The sequence below is a fragment of the Etheostoma cragini genome, chromosome 19 (genome assembly GCF_013103735.1).
Source record: "Etheostoma cragini isolate CJK2018 chromosome 19, CSU_Ecrag_1.0, whole genome shotgun sequence".
NCBI classification, from domain to species: Eukaryota; Metazoa; Chordata; class Actinopteri; order Perciformes; family Percidae; genus Etheostoma; species Etheostoma cragini.
Window position 1 is genome coordinate 12054654 of NC_048425.1, and position 17060 is coordinate 12071713.

The 17060-nt window shown below is 41.2% G+C and overlaps 1 protein-coding gene and 1 long non-coding RNA gene across 2 annotated transcripts; one reads left to right on the forward strand and one right to left on the reverse strand.

The window, feature by feature from the left end:
* Positions 1-596: 596 nt before the first annotated feature.
* syt4 (synaptotagmin IV) lies at positions 597-9216 on the reverse strand. Its single transcript, XM_034901377.1, has 5 exons — positions 8895-9216; positions 6245-6858; positions 5786-6109; positions 2254-2374; positions 597-1801 (listed from the first exon to the last, which is right to left on the reverse strand). The coding sequence occupies exons 1-5, from the start codon at positions 8926-8928 to the stop codon at positions 1482-1484; spliced, it is 1413 nt and encodes a 470-aa protein (XP_034757268.1). The 5' UTR covers positions 8929-9216; the 3' UTR covers positions 597-1481.
* Positions 9217-12665: 3449 nt separating this feature from the next.
* Positions 12666-13680, forward strand: LOC117962218. Its single transcript, XR_004660604.1, has 4 exons — positions 12666-12769; positions 12873-12993; positions 13208-13261; positions 13486-13680. It is a non-coding gene; the product is annotated as an uncharacterized LOC117962218 (long non-coding RNA).
* Positions 13681-17060: the final 3380 nt, after the last annotated feature.

Genomic DNA, 17060 nt, shown 5'->3' on the forward strand with positions numbered 1-17060 from the left:
GAAAGCAGTCTCAGAGAGCGACCTGACAAAGGCAACGGGAAAGAACATCCAACTTCTCCGGAGGCTTCACCAATAAACACATGATGTAACTCAGCGTAAGACTACAGACTGGAGGAACGAGGGGGAGCAGAGGCAGAATACAGAAAGAAGACGCATTTCTCAGTTTTAGTCATGTGTTGAAAGAAAGAAAGAAAGGGTTAAGTAATCATGCTGCACTATCTGTCCCCTCACCAAACCACTTAGCTAATATTAAATTCAGACATGATGACTTCATCCTGGAGCATTTAGCCAGCAGTTATTGCATCATCAGATTTGGAAAGAGGCCCGATGAGGTCATCCCCAGAGTGATGAGGACACACAGACTGTGTGCTGTAGGGTCAAAAAATGAAAAGACGCTTTACCTGTATTGTTTTTATGAGTGATATTTTGTGAAATGGAGCTGCTTGACCTCAACTTATCATCAACTCTAAAAGAGTGTAAATGCTTCTAGTTTTAATACTGCCCTTCTGAATACACACACGCACGCACGCACACACACACACACACACACACACAATTAACTTCACATTCTGGTGAAATAAATACTTCAAACTCAATTTCTTCTCAGAACTTGCCATATTTTATAGTAAGGTACATACATTTACATTTCAGCTGTCTTTGTGCTCACAGTAAGGGGGATAAAATACCTACAGTAAACATTATGTGACGACGCGCGCACGCACACGCACACACACACACACACACACACACACGAGAACTGTCCCCAGTGCACTCAGTCTGTTCCAGTCTTTTTTCAAACCACCTAATTTAGGCTTTCTTGTACTTAATAAGTAATTATATGTGAAATACCACTTATACTTACAAAACATGTCCAACAAATCAACCATAAGAGTACAAAACAAGAACATAAATTTAAAAAAAAATCTACTTCTTTATGAAGAAAACACTGTGTTATAAAATAAACTTTAATAATGCACATTTTTACAGCTTTGTAAGATGCGGTTCATTCAGGTTTTCATACGATGGACAAGGTTACTATTTATAGAAGAGCTGAAAAAAGAGAAGAAGAAGGAGCAGAGGAAGAAAAGATGAAGAATAATAGCGACATTTAAGACATTCTGCACTGCACACGGTTACAGTGACAATTGGTTGTTGCCATGGAGATGATGTTGCATGAGTGATTTTCGGTGACAGTCTTTGGGATCATTAAAGCTATGGGGTTCCCTTTGTCATGCCCCGGCCTACTAGCTGAACCCCAATAACTTCAAAGATAAGTGAATGAATGATTGATTGAATGACGAATTCAAATGACCTTCCACACAACATCAAAGTCCCCTCCCCCTTGTTTCCTACCCGCCCTCACTGAAAGTCCAATGGGTAATGGCTAGCAGGACGTTGAATCCAACCCGTCCTCATTCCATCTCTCTCGTGGTTGGACCAGATCAGACATGGAAGATGGAATCCAGCATTACCCCGGCTTTCTAATCCTCTGAAAAACCATGCCACTTGGCAATCTGGCGACGCGGGTGGTCGCAGATCTCCCTCCAGTGCTCGCCGGGCGTGCCCGTCGCCGACGTGCCCAACACCAGGCGCCCCAGGATGGTGTTGGGGCAGCGTGAGTTGCCCATGTCTGAGTCCATCAGCAGCAGCTCCACGCTGGTGTCCCTCAGGCCCTCGTTGGAGGGCAGATCAAAGACAAAGAGCTCATTGAAGACCGGGTTGGGGGAGCACTTCTTCACGTGGGTCTTTTTCTTGCACACGCGCTTCTTCCCTTGGTACATGTTCACCTTGACGTACGGATCTAGAGCAGAAGAATGACAAGAGCAGAGGAACAAAGTAAGGACAAAAGCAACAAAAAAGGCATGGTGAATATCCCTGTAGCAGCTGCAGAGAGGCATATTCTTCTAAAAGCCGGATCAATACGGCAATCGATAGAGCGGAAATGATGGATATTAATCATAGGGACAAAAGGGGCGGGCTGTGTAAACACTGCGTGCGTGTGTGTGTGTGTGTGCTTGTCACTAAAGTGCTCTCTATCACATCCTGATCAGATTACTTCACTGCGGTGGCTGTGTCATTATGGCAACTCTCACAGCATCCAAAGTAGTCTGGGCTGCTTGGCAAGAAGAGGAAAAGGATTTTGGTCTCATCAGTGTATGGTTGTGTGAAGGAAGTTATTGCACACGTGTTCGTCTGTGTAAGCAGTGATCCCATAGATTGCATACTGAAAGGTTTGGCAAAAAGTGAACGCACCTGTAGGTCCGTTGTTTTCAGTCTTGGGCAGGTGGCGAGCTTTGAGGACGACCACGGTCAGAGTGTTGGTGGTGGACTGGTAACACAGGGACAGCAGGAGCTCGCCTCGGCCTGACGACTTCTGTGGAGAGACGGGGAGGGATGAATGGGTGACAGAAGAAATACAACAAAAAGGTGATTCAAGAAGAGATGGCAGGTGTGAAAGAAGACAGAGAGGAAGGACTTTCAGACACAGTATCAGACATGAACTAGCCTCCATTTAAGCAGCAGAACTAAGAAGTCACAACATGTTCTTTTCTCAATTTCAAAGTAAACCTCCCGCTTATCCTGCCCTGTTTATTTCCACATAGGCTATATGCAAGGACATTTTACCATTAAAACATTGGTCATGTGTTATTTAGTAAGGCTAAAACAATTGCTTCGTTTTGTATTTACATCTTTCTTTCACGAATAAATGGGTTTTACTTGGTAAAAATAACAAGAGACTCCATGAACATGTGTTCAGTCTTAGGGTATGACTGTTGGCACAACTATGCATTAATAAAATACTTGTGGTAAAACCTGCAGCTGCTTGTACTGGAAATGATGATAAAATGGCTGTCAAGTAAATAATCACCAGTTGCTTATGGGGTGTGTTCTCATATCTTGACTAGCACGAATGTGTAGCTGAGAAACTCCCCATTCTGCGCAACATTTGTGATACACATACACATCCACGTCTGTGTCCACAACCAATCGAGCTGACGCCTCAGATGCTGAAATCACACCTAACGGGTTGTCACGCCACGACTCGTGGTTGCCATGGCAATGAGAAGTATCACACAGAAATTGAAAATGCGGATGTGAGTGTGCTGTAGATGTGTTTTTATGTGACTACACACCAAACGTTCTACACTATTCTGTGTTTTTGCTGCCCTCCAGGGTGAAAACAATGGCTCAGCTGCTTGCTGTATTGATTCTCTGAACTGCTGCGCACTAACGCACACGCACACACACACACACACACACACACACACACACACACACACACACACACACACACACACACACACACACAGTAAGACAGATATGCCTTGCAGACAAAGAGAGCCACCACCCAGTTGGCAAAGGGCTGCTTCTAATTAGAGAGAACTAATTACAAGCATTAATACATCCTCATATTAAGATAATTCAGCCCAAAAGGATTTTCTCATTGCATCACATCCACATTACATCCACATGGAGGTATTGATTACAAGATGTAATAAAAATGTTCTTTTATTCAGTCAAAAAATGACTGTTTTCACTATTATTTGCAAATAAAATGGTTTTCTTTCTAATGCAGAAGAAACAGTCAACATGTTCTCTTTATATCTTCTTATCTGACGACTTAAAAATTGCACAAAAGAATTCAGAAGAAGAATCCCACTGCAAAGCAATATTGTGAATTTTGAAACTAATTTCTATTGCACCAAATAGCGACATAGCAAACTCCTCCCTACAGCAGAGGCTGATGAGATTTGTCCCTCCCGGGACCCGAAGGAGAAATTGAATTGAAAAAATATGGATAGTCTCAGTGTGGAGAGAACTTTATAGCTTACGAAATGTTATCCTCTTGGTCATAAAAATACTGAGGGAGCTCTGCTGAGGGGGAATGAATCTTTTATATTTCTCAGAATCTGAGTGACATTTCCCTCGACTTCTCTGGAGTAATATATCATAACAGAAATCATCAAAGATATTACAGATAGTTTACATTCCTCCTGGGAAGGTACAAATGTGCATAGACATTTCCTCTCCCACCTGGTAGGCACAGTGCTTCCATTAAAGCAGAGCTCTACAGAGTACACGATTAGCCCACATATCTATAATTGGATTGATATCATCTCACATTCCACCTACAAATGGAGAAATGCTCATGTACAGAAAAACTATCGGGTACAAATATATAGAGCGCTGCTCTATACCAATGATAAGGATAAAACTACCATCATATAATCCATCGTTTAAGTTCACCAGTAGACTGAAAGTAATGCAGCCAACCCATCTACTCATGGGTATTTTTCGGCACAGTTGTCAGGGTATTACACAGAATATCAGCCTAGATCTCAAGAACTGGTTTTGATAACACAATCCATGTCATTCCTCTGAAAGGAGAAGATGCATGACTGGAAATGAGCTAAAGTACATGTGTGGCCCTCAGAGTTGCCAGGAACAGAGCAGAAGTGTATTGACCACCAGCCCATAGATCGATAATGCCGGGGTGTGATATCATCATTTTTTCAATACACTACGGGGAATGTAACAATGTCCATGTGACTCCCTTTCAAATTGGGCATCCCTGTATTACTGTTTCAAATCTGTGATGGATGAAAACATCTTCAATAAACACAAAATAACCACAATTCAGATTATAAATTGATACAGGAACTGATCCCATAAATGACCTATTTTAAGGATTTCTGAATAATCAGTCAACACAGAAACACCAAAGGCTTTCATTTATCTAAACTCACAGCAGTCCATTTAAGAACCCCAACCGACCTCAGTATCACATTTCAAATCCATAATGGCAGCTGATCTTGTCTCCTTCTTTCCACAGAGGGATCCACTTCCTATCTACTTTCTCCAGTTGCTTTATTTTAAAGTAATGCTTTTCTAACCTAACTAGATAGAAGGAAAAATGTATTGCAAAATGTATTATTGAGATCCAAATGTAAAACTTCTATTCAAGGTTTAGATTATGCCATTACAGTTGAATAATAGATCTCAATGTAATTTCAAGAAAGAATATTATAATACATTTGCATTTAGGTGAGTTAAAGGAAGCTCCATGATTCATCATCATCATATTTTAATAAGTGAATGGATGTCAGGATGATTACCTACCGATTTACGTCCTGATTAATATTGTAAGCACTATTAATATTAATAATATTAAGCACTTTTGTTATGATGAGAGAAATTAGGAGTCATTATTGGGGCAGTTTTTGCAATATGATGATTTTGAGGTTAGTTTGAATGTGGTAAGTTATATAAAATAAAAATGTTGCATGCTGTAAAGTAACTTGCAAGTAAAGCAGCTTGCTTGGTGCAAGGTGAAGGCTGGGGGTGTGTCCTTGACCAACTGCCACGTTGTTTGTTTGAAAGTCATGATGTCTTTCTCATGGGTGGGCCAAATTCTCTGGGCGGGCAAAGCAGAGAAAGGGTAGGTAAGCTTGCCCCCCTATGACCTCATGAGGGGAAGATTCCAGATCGGCCCATCTGAGCATTCATTTTCTCAAAGACAGAGCAGGATACCCAGGGCTCGGTTTACACCTATCACCATTTCTAGTCACTGGGGGACCATAGGCTGGGGGAACGCATTTTAAAGTTAAAAAACTTCATAAAGTGAAATTGTCATGCCATGGGACCTTTAAGACACTGTGTCATGTCATAGATTTAATCCCAGTGATTGCGCTCAAAGAAAACTGGTGACAAAAAAGAGGATAAAAACCCAGACATAAATCATGAATTCAAAGGGTTCAAAAATCTAAATTGTTCCAGATCTTACCTTGACATTCTTCTTGATGATTTCTCGGCTCATCAGAATACGCCCCTCTGACAAGTCGATCCCAGACAAGGGTACAAGGGTCTCTCCGATGACCTCATCACGGGAGAACCTATCAAAGCTCAGCACCATGAAGTGAAGGGCCAACTCTGATACTCGGGCCAGCGGGATCCCGTAGAAGCTGAAGGTCTCATCAAAGGCGGGGTCCAGAGTCTTCCTCATGACTCTGGTCTTCACCCGGTGCTTTTTCTCAGGCAGCAGGGTCAGCTTGATGTAAGGGTCAGAGGTCAGTGACTGCTCATCAGTCGGGGTCAGGCCATTGGCTTCCTGGATAAAAAATCAAATCAGTCAAGAGTGCAAAACACCATTTTAATTCAAAGTTCTGTCAACAAGGTATTGTAAGACACACACACACACACAGACAGACACACACACACACACACACACACACACACTACCTACCTTAATATGGACAATGAAAGCCTTCTTCTCCGGCTGGTAATCCAGGGAGAAGTGGAGGGTCCCTAGTCCGCCCTCCCTCTCCTCCCCCTGGGGTTTATCCACGGCTGGGGTGGGTGCCTGGCTGGACAGGGTGCTGCATGGTGAAGGGAGGTCACTGCGGTCCAACACCCCAGGTTGGGTGAACCCTGCATGGGGAGAGGGCAGCTCCAGGTCTGGGGAGCTGCGCACCTTCTGGTGGTGGTGATGAAATGGTTTGGTGGTGAAGTTGCCATTCAGATCCCGTTTCTCCAGATCCAGATGCAGTCTAGAACTGTTTGGACTTGGCGCCAGTTTACCAGTGCCGGTCGGACTCATTGGCGATGCAGCGTGGCAGTTTCCGTTTACATCAGTTTTACTGGTGTCGTTAGTTGTCATGGCGGCAGGTGCAGCGAACTTCTTCTTGCCGCTGAGGCTCTCCGGGTAGATGTCAACCCCTTTGAGCATGTGCACAAACTTGTAAGGAGGTGTCTTCTGGGATTTGGTGTTTTTACGCTGGCAACAGATCCATGCAAAGGCTGACACAGTGAAGACAAGGCCAAATACACTCACCACGGCAACACCGAATGGCACTGCCACTGTGGAGGAGAACAGAGAGAGCGGAGGAAGAGAGGGAGAAAAGAAACTTTATTAAAAACGTCTGACCACACCCCCCAATCACACAAACAACCATGGTTCACCTCAACAGATTTTGTTGTTGCATTGAGACAATTTAAAACATTGTGTGTGTGTGTGTGTGTGTGTGTGTGTGTGTGTGTGTGTGTGTGTATGTGTGTGTGTGTGTGTGTGTGACACAGCCTGCAGTTTTTACTCAGATGGAGACAAAAACAATGCAATCTGTTCAACTCTGATGAACTACCATCAGTGCTGTGATAATATACCAAATATGGCTGCAGTAAATCAACAGGAAACAGCCGGTGTAAGTAATGAACGGCTGGGAAAACCACATACTAACATCATTATGTGACTGGATGATTGGCTGATGGCAGGTTTATAGAAATGGTTGAACTCAGAAGCAAAAGATGGAAAAATAACAAGGCCCCGGCAATGTCAGTTCTTCTGTAACTTGGTATCGTGACACATTAATGCGATGATACGCAGATCTATAATGCAAACCGGTTTGGAAAGTTTTTTGAACCTACGACCACACATCAGGATAATTATGGTCAATACAGAGACAAAATGGCCAGCACTTGATAAATTACATTTTTGTCAACATTAGTGGTACTTCAGGGACCTAATTCCTTTCAGTGGTACTTTTGTCTCCTGTTGTGGTATCCCTAAAACGTCATTATGGAGACATAATACTGCGGTATTTGCCACTCAATGCTTCCGTTGTTTGTATTTTGTTTTGTGGTGTTGGAATGTGACTCAACAGTAGTCACGCTGATCCATCCATCTCATTAGAGGAAACGTGCATTGTTTCCTGCAGTTAGACGGCAGGCCAATGGAAAAACACTCAGGTTAACACCCATACAAAGAGGGAGGGAGAGGGGTGGGGGTTATCACTCATGTACTCATGACTGGTGACTCTTTTTCATCTGGTAAAATCTATACGGTTGTTGACTTAAATTAGATCATCAGAATTTTGTATCATATATTTAGGCTACACTTTTCTTATATCAGCCTTGTAACTTGGGTGATTAGGGTGCTGAAAGTATACATCAGAAATTTGTATTTTTGTACCAATTTTCCTATACCTTTCCGATAACATGTAGGACTTTACAGGTATACAGTGATGTTTCAGAAGAATTTTACTTATTTGCTGCCATCTCATCTCTTAAAGACCTGTATGGAAATTATAGTAGGCTACGCCTATATTCATTTCTAGTGAAGCCTATTTACTGTAAGATCGTTGTAGGCATAGAATCCATTTTAAGTGTATCTGCTCCTCTAATCACAGCACTTGTAGCCATACCGTTCTCTCCCTTTTCCTGTCATTAATATTTCAGCCTGATGTCATGGGTGGAGTGATTTTCAAGGCAACAACCACAGACAGATGGATGTGGCAACGGGCGGGCGGTGCTGAGCCGAGAGGAGATCTACTATATGAAAAACAAACAGGGGCTTTCCAGGCTTTAGGCTACCTTGGGTATATTCTACACAAGTCCATCAATAATAAATGCTTAAAAAAATAAAAAAAATAATAAATTAAATAAACTTAGCTAGCATTGCAATAGTAGAAACGTCACCTCTGAGTTTTCCTGACAATTAACTGTCGCACTTAAGCTAGCTGCAAAATGGAGGCTGGAGGTCTCCTTAAACACGTAGTTTTTTTCGAGGAAAAAGGGTTTGGCAGCACAGTGGACAAAGCCATTCACTTTAGAATACTCTAACATGTTAGAGTACTTTAACATACATTTACTGTTATTCTGTTATAACAATAGTGGCGACTAATAACGCTAGCTAACTACGTTTGAGTCGAGTCACGTGTAATGACTAACTCGGTACTAACAACCCCGAGGTTAGCACAAATAACCTCACACATTCACACCTGTACAGCCTCGGTACTAACAACCCCGAGGTTAGCACAAATAACCTCACACATTCACACCTGTACAGCCTCGGTACTAACAACCCCGAGGTTAGCACAAATAACCTCACACAGACTCACCGAGCTGAGCTCCTTCCTCCACCATTGGAGCCATGTTCGCTGTCCAAGGTGCTGCTGAAACGGTCCGCCTGCTTTCACACCGAGCTGTCGTCTCTCCCCTCTCCTGATGACGAGGTGCAATATACCTCCACAATATCTCCGCTTTGATTATGTTTAATAATGCAACGGCTTTTGTACGGCTTCAACAATTGAATAAGCAGTCTTGTTTTCCCAGAGAGAAGGATGGAGGAATGCTCTGTCCTCACCCTGCTGCTGTTACTCTGAAATGCGTGAGCGTGTCTCAGAGGCGGCAACACCCCGTTTCCCCGTCTCTCTCTCTCTCTCTCTACTTGTTTTCTCCGTCTCTCTCTCTCACCCTCTGTTGCCACCTCTCCCCCCTCCCCACCGGGAACGCTGAGCTCATCAGTGCTGACGCAGTAGTGACGGAGGCTGGCTGTGAAAGCAGGACCCCCGGAGTAGCAGTATAACAGGGCTGCCAATTTCCCTGATTGATTGTTCTAGAATGAACGGTCTTAACCTGTGTCTCTCTCTTACTGTGTGTGTGCTTCTGTTTGTTTGTGTGTGTGTGTGTGTGTGTGTGTGTATGTGTGTGTTTGATTTGTGTGTGTGTGTGTGTTCCCTTTCCGATAAGACTGGTGAATGGATGTGTTTTACTGTGGCCTATCATTCGCTAAAGTAAGTGGTATTTGGAAAACACAGATTTACTACCAATTAATTCTAGCCTAATTAAGGCTACTATACGCTGTTTAGAGTACACTATATTTTAAAGCTTCTAAAAAACTACAAATCAACAGTAATTAGAATCACAGATCAATGGAGTACATGTGTGCACATATACACCCAAGGATGTAAAGGGCGGCCTACTGACATTATGCAGATCACTGCGTACAAGGAAACACATTTACATGCTGAAGCATATGTTTACTTTTACCACAAAGAATAGGTTACAGAAAATGCAGTTTTCACTGTTTGTCATACACATTATAACAATATAATGAATGTGTGTGGAATATGTGTGTGTGTGTAATTCACTGCACAGTCCAACTAAAAGACAAGAAGCTGAAAAGAATAGAAAAAAACTAAGGAAAAGAAAGAGTCAGACAGTTCAGTGGAACCATTTGGGGTTCATAGTTGTTTTCCTCTATGTCTTGCCCAATGAAGCTGGACTGAGTGGTCGGGCTGATTACTATGCCACTTGTTATGAGTAACATAATTTTTAATGTTTCTATAATCAATGAGTTAAATGTTGTTACTGTGCAGGTAACATTCTGACCATATTCACTTGCACTGCCCCTGGCAATAAAATACACATCATTCAAAAGTTGGACTAAGACAGCATGCACAACAGGCCAAAAGGTGATCCAAGAAAAAGTGTCACGAAAGTTACGCCCATAACCTGGGTCCTGCTTTTTAAATGCGTTTTTGCACGCTTGTGGACTTTGTGTTTAAAGCTCCTTACTAAAGATCCTGCAGTTTTTTGTCACAATCCATAAATGTATATGAATGTGAATTTTTAAAAAAAATCTTGTACTGCGGGCTTTGCTTGTAACTTTGTAACTTTAGCAACACAAAATACCTTTTCGACTGACATTTGCATGTGTACCTGAACATCTCAGAAGAGTATAGATGCAGTACAATGTATGAATTGTGTGAATTTAGACATGACATTTGGCAAATTTATAGAAAATACATGTCAAAGTGTTTTGCATTGCCAACAGGTTTAACATCTGATATAATCCAATACTGACACCTGGTGTTCATAGTAAAGAATACATTTTCCATGAAAATGATAACAGACAATTTATTTTAGTAATGATCATAATTTAAGAAATACTGGAAAGTAAAAGCATGCATCCTTAGAAAGTATCCTGAAAACCACACACTCTGGACAGCAGGAGTTGTAACCAATCAAGATTTGGGGTTTTGGGGAACATAATTTCAGTAAGTTTTTAAGGTGAATGTAGGACAGGTGTTGGAGAGGGGGGAGAGGGGGAGAGAGAGAGAGAGAGAGAGAGAGAAAGTTGACTGAAACCGCTACAGCTCTGTTGGTGTTTTTCAGATAGTTGGGAACACAAACAGACACACACTGTGTGTTCCCTATGTATTTTGTATGTGAATGTGTGTTAATTTACTTATGACAGAGCAGCCATGCAGGAGAACTGTCCTGTCCTACATTCTATATTAAATGAAATGTCAAGATGGCGGAGCACACCAAGGCAACAGCTTTGCTCTCTCATCTTGGTTCTCTTTGGTCGTTGGGCCTTGGTCCTGAGCTCATGGGTCGTGGAACTTACTCACAAACCTTCCACATCAAGTCAGAGTTAGTAATCACAGCTCCTCCACCCTCATCCTAAACACAGACACCACACAGGGCTGTGTGCTGGGCCCTTTGCTCTTCACAATCTTCACCCACAACTCTCAACTTCACAATTAGATTTGTGGATGACACCAGAGTAGTTGGGCTGATTTCATACAATAAGCAGTCAGCCTACAGGATTGAGGTGGAACACCTGGCTGAGTGGTGTAAGGAAATCAACCTCATTCTTCTCTAAGGCAAAGGAAATGGCCATTGACTACAGGAGAACAAAGGGATAAAGCCCATCTCCCCCTCAGCACACATTAACAAGCAGTGGAAAGCATGGATTGACTGAAGTTGCTTGGAGCCAATATGTCATAACATCTGGTTAAAAGGCCCAACAAAGACTCGTCTTCCTTAGGGAGCTGTCCAACAAACAGTTCAGGACAATAAGACCCCACACCAACACGCTGAGGAGCAGCTTCTTTCCCAGAGCTGTGGCCTCCATCACCCCCGTCCATGTCCAACCACAGATCACATGACAAGCACTGTAAGCAGACACACAGAGACTGCTACCTTGGGGCAGGGTTTCACAATTGCTCATACTTGTTTAAAAGAAATAGAAAGTGTTGAGTGACAGTTTCTTATGAAGTGAAAGAAGAAAAAAAGCAGAGGGTGAGCAGGGATACTTAACACAAGGCCAAGTGACTGCTATTGCTTAACATCTGACAATTTCTCATGAAGCGAAAGCTGTTTTCTGAGAAAGATCAACAGCGTTAGGTCTTTCAATGACTCTTCTACACATGTTGTGTGATATCTTTCACTTCCACCTGATGGTTTCTTTCTAGTATTTTTCAGTTTGTTACAAAGCTTTTGCAGACATAAAATTTCACTGATTAATTTAATAAAAACAACTTTTACATAATTGTCAGTTTCATAGATATCGTTAACCCCCCTGTTAACCTTGGGTCAAAATTGACCCCTTTAAAAAATTTCTATATCTGAAATATGGGTTTCTTTTTAACCAAATTACCACAAAAAGTGGATTGGATTCCATTCAACGCTCTTCGCAAATACAATTGATCACTTTCATTCCTGATAAAACTCATCTGTACGTTCCTCTGATCTTAACTGTTGGTCAAAATAATTGATCATTTCTGCTTGTCTCTATAGGTGGTGTTAGTGAAAACTAAAAAGTCTAAAAAAAGGGACGAAAAACAAAACAAATAAATCCGTTTTTGACCAGGAGGACAACACAAGGGTTAAATATATCAGAATAACAAATCATTTGTTTTATAAAGCCTCTATAAAATGTCAGTTCTTCATTTATCACAATAGAAACTGAATGTGAATACAGTTTGTACTAGAGCTTTGCTCTGGTTTGTCATCTAGGTGTTTTCCTTTGAAGTAAAATTGCAAAATACTATGTCTGTGAAAGTGAAACTCCAATGGCACTAAGGAGTGTTGGTACGCCATGTGGGCGAGGTGACACCAGGAGTATATAAAGAATTTTTTGGGATGTCGTCTCATAACTTTTTCATTCATCCCCTGTTCAGCCCTTCTTTCCTTTACATTACAGGTAAGATTAGAAACTTAAACTAAACTGTATGATGCCTTGTACTGTAGACTTTCACATATTACAACATAAAAGTGTTTTCTATTTTCCATTTGATGTTATTTAGAACAACAATGGCAGCAGCAGCTGGGTCCAGAAGCAGAGCAGGGACCGGAGGTCTCTACTTCCTCTTCACTCTGCTGTGTCTGGTTTGCCTCGCAAGTTCCCTGATAGACCACAGAACACTGGTAAATGAGTTGGAGCTTAACTTCCCTTTGCTTTAAAAAACAGGTCTACTTTTATTTGCGAATCCAAAGTGAGTCGTTACAAGTAAATATCATGTTGAAATGTTTTTTATCTATAGTCGTATGAGCCAATATGCACTTCATTAGAGCTGCTTATTATAAGTGTGTCCACAAATGTTACTGCATGTTGATTCTCATTATCATGCTGGATTTGCAGGAAGAGATGAAGGAAAACCTTAAGAAAGCACAGCAAAACCTGAACAATCTGAAGGTGAGTGAGGGAGGGAGGGAGTCCACCAGCCAATCAGTGTCCATGTTGTTCATATTCACAATACATGCTTTGGAGTAACTTCAATGATAGTTTATATTCTGGCAAGATGAGAGAACTGGAACTCGTTCAGAAGTGATTTCCTGTACTACAGTGGAAACAACAGAATGTAACAGCATAGCAGGCTAGTGCCATGTCATGAAGTCATTTTATTTCTCCCCCATTAGGAAGAAAAGGACATCCCTTCACAGCTGATGAGTGCTTATTTGATGACCATGAAGCCAATATTGGCATTAATGAAGAGAACCTCAGAAGATTTACCTGATGGCTTTCCACCGCTGAATGGTTTCATGGAGAACATCAAGGACTTCATGGAGAAACTCAAGACCTTTGTAGATAAGGAGAGTCTGAAGACGGATGCAGAATTAGATAAACTTCAAAAGGACCTGGTAAAAGCGGAGAAAATGGTTAAAGCCCTTGAGGGGTATCAAGCTGAATTGTAATTGTTTCCTTGCAGGTTACAATCCAATATTCTTCTTCAACAAAAATAAATTCAGTACATGGCAACTATTGTTGTCTGAAGACTTATTTCTTTGCAATCCTGAAATATGAAGTCCGGATGGTCTAGTACAAATATTTCCTCAGTAGAGACAGTACAGCTGTCTTCTTTACCTGTAGTGCTGGATTCATCAGATAAGGATATTTTAAATAGAGTTTTAAAGTATATAGTATAATATTAGGCTCAATGGCTGTCATTTATCAACTTAACACAGAAACCAGCGCAGAAATCCTCTTACAGGCTTCAAGTGGGGTTCATGAAACGTTTGTATCACACCAATCAGAGCGTAAGAACGGTCATACGTTGATAAATGCAGCATCCGGAAACAATCATAATTTAAATATCACACCCCATATATTCTTGGTTTTGAGGCCTCGCTCCTACAGTTTACGACATGGCCAGACGTAATCCGGCTAAGGAGCAGCACTTTTCAGAGGTGGAGATTGAAACGCTGACATCTCAGTTTAATTTGCAGCAACGCGTATTTTGCAGTCTAAAAACTGGTATTAGGCTGTAGGAAGAGTGTGGAATAGAAAGATCTTTGATGCGTTCAACAGTGTTGACTCCAGCGGAAGTTTATTTAACCCTCCTGTTGTCTTCGAGTCAAATCTGACCCCTCTCCAAAAGGTTTCTATATCAAATTTGGGTTTCTTTCAAATACATTTTCCAAAAAAGTAACGTGGATGGCTCCCAACAACGCTCCTCACAAGTTAAATTAATGATCAGTTCTCTACTTTCTCTAAAAGTCTCTACTTTTATCAATTGTAGCATTTGGAGAAAAAACATTTTTTCTTTTAAAAAAGTGTGAAAACAAAGAAGAGAAAAATGTCAATTAAAGTGACTAAAATGTAAACAAATGTTCAATAAAGTGACAAATATGTGAAACGATGTCGAAAAAAGTAACAACAATGTCAAAAAAGGGACGGATGTAAAAAAAAAAAACAGCTTTAAAAATGTGGCAACATTTTTTACCTAACGTTGCAACCTATAGAAAACGTTCCCCTAACATTCTTTTTAACATTACCCTAACCTTTAAAAAAACGTTACCAACCATAATACCAATTGTATTGTTACTTTTAACTGTGTATTAGCAGGAATTCTTGAACAGTCAAACATGATGGGATTTAAAACTTTAACAAACAATATGAAAAAATACAAAAAAATATATATACAAGAATCAGAATCAGTTTTATTGGCAATATAGACACATAATAGTGCAAATGGGGTGTGCAAGATGCATACTGAAATGATAAAGTACCGTATTTTAACATATAAATGGTAGAATTAAGACTGGAGGTCTTCCAGTCCTGTGTTTGCATCACTGAGACCACTAGAAAGGCTGCGGCTACCTTTAGTCTTGTGCTGAAGTTTAAAAGTCTAATAGTGAACAGTGCACAGATAATTTTGTGTTGCCTCTTTAACAGCCTTAAGAATGAATATGAATTCAGTTTCCTGTTGCTGTCACTGTTTGACTAACAGTTCAGTGGTTGCTGAATATTGGCAGGGGCGTGTTCTTACAGAGTCTACCAAATTACCTGATTTTACCAAATTACCTGAAATTACTTGATTCAAATAAGCTTCACAGCTGCTTCTGTGGCTGCATTCTATGCCTGCTGCTTGTACACTTTATAATAAGGCACACATTTAATGTTTTACTATTATAATGCTTTGTTCATGCAGGAAATGGCTTGTTACACTGTAAGCATATTTGTTGGTACTGTGTGGGATGCTCCAGAAACAAATGATTTCTTTAGAGACATCACAGGTATACAGGTGAGGTCAGAAACAATGTGATGGAATATGTGCAGTCTTCTGTAGGTATCACCTCTGTTACAGGAGTAGCAGCTGCATTTGTTTTGACAACTAGGGTTAATTGACATAGGAAGTCAAGTCCCTTTCATTTATATAGCCTAATACCACAAATTTGTTAATCTCATGGTGACGCTTGTTATGAAAAAACTCCGCAAGAAGCCGCAAACTCATGTTCACATGTGAAAAAGGTTCCGGAGACTTTGATGGGCTACACAGAAGCAGCTAATGAAACCTCAATCGAGTCGAATCTGTCATGGTTTGGGGTTTTGTTTTGGGGTATTTCCCTCTTTTGGTCCTGTCTTGTCTTCCTGTGTTTGTGTGTCAGTTCCTTGTGTGGTTATCTCTGTCTTGTGATTCCCCGCTAAGTGTCTGCTTGTTCTGCTTCCTGTTTTGTTTTGATAGTATGGTTTCCCGTCTTGTCTAGTCTTGTCTAGTTTGCTTTGTGCCTGTCTGATTGTCCTGCCCCGCCCCAATGTGATTCACCTGACATCTCACCTGTTCCCCATTACCTCGCTACCTTGTCTTTAACCCCTGTGTTCCCTTTGTCCTATGGCAGATCCTTTTGTCTCGTCTGTGTGCGCTGTAGTCCTGCGTGCTTCTTGTATTATGTCTTTCCTGCAGATTTCCCTCTCGTGAGTTCTATTCCCCGTGATCCTTCCTCTTTGTGAGTGTTTTTGCCAGCCCTTGAGCTTTGGTTTGGTTTTTCCCCTTACCTTGGACTTTGCCTGTTTGCGTGGACTTTATCTTTTGCCCTGGTGTTTTTGAATAAACCTTTTTGCAACCTCTTCTGCCTGGCCGCTCCTCTCTGCTTTTCGGTCCTCCTTCCCTCCACATCACAATAATCTAGGATTAAACAGTAGCGTAGTGCCATCCCAATGTCTAAAGTTCTTCCTCTAGGTGTTTTCAAACTCAGTCCCAAGGTGTTTAGTTCAGCTGAACCTTCAACGTAAGCAAAGATATTGCGGGCGCCGTAAATGCAGGTACTTATGTCCCTAAATCATGAACCCAAACGCCTCAGCACAGAGTAAAAACAATGTTAGCCTGATCACACTGCAGTAGAGCCTATCCTGCAGGACAATTCAGTGCTTTGCATAAAAATGTTTAAAAAAATTACTAAACAGATAAAATATGAGAACAAAAGTTACAATACAGTATAAGAAATTAAACAGAGCAGTTAAAACCAGTTAAACATACAGTTTAAAAGCAGATAAACTAGGTGGGCTGCTTGTATGGGACTACACATAAGCTGCTGTCAGAACCTGCCGGACCCACCGGGCTTACTTTTACTTTCCTTATTTTCTGCTTCTTTCATCCATATGTTAAAGGTCCCATGACATGGTGCTTTTTGGATGATTTTATATAGACCTTAGTGGTCTTCTAATACCATATCTGAAGTCTCTTTTATATAGACCTTAGAGGTCCCCTAATACT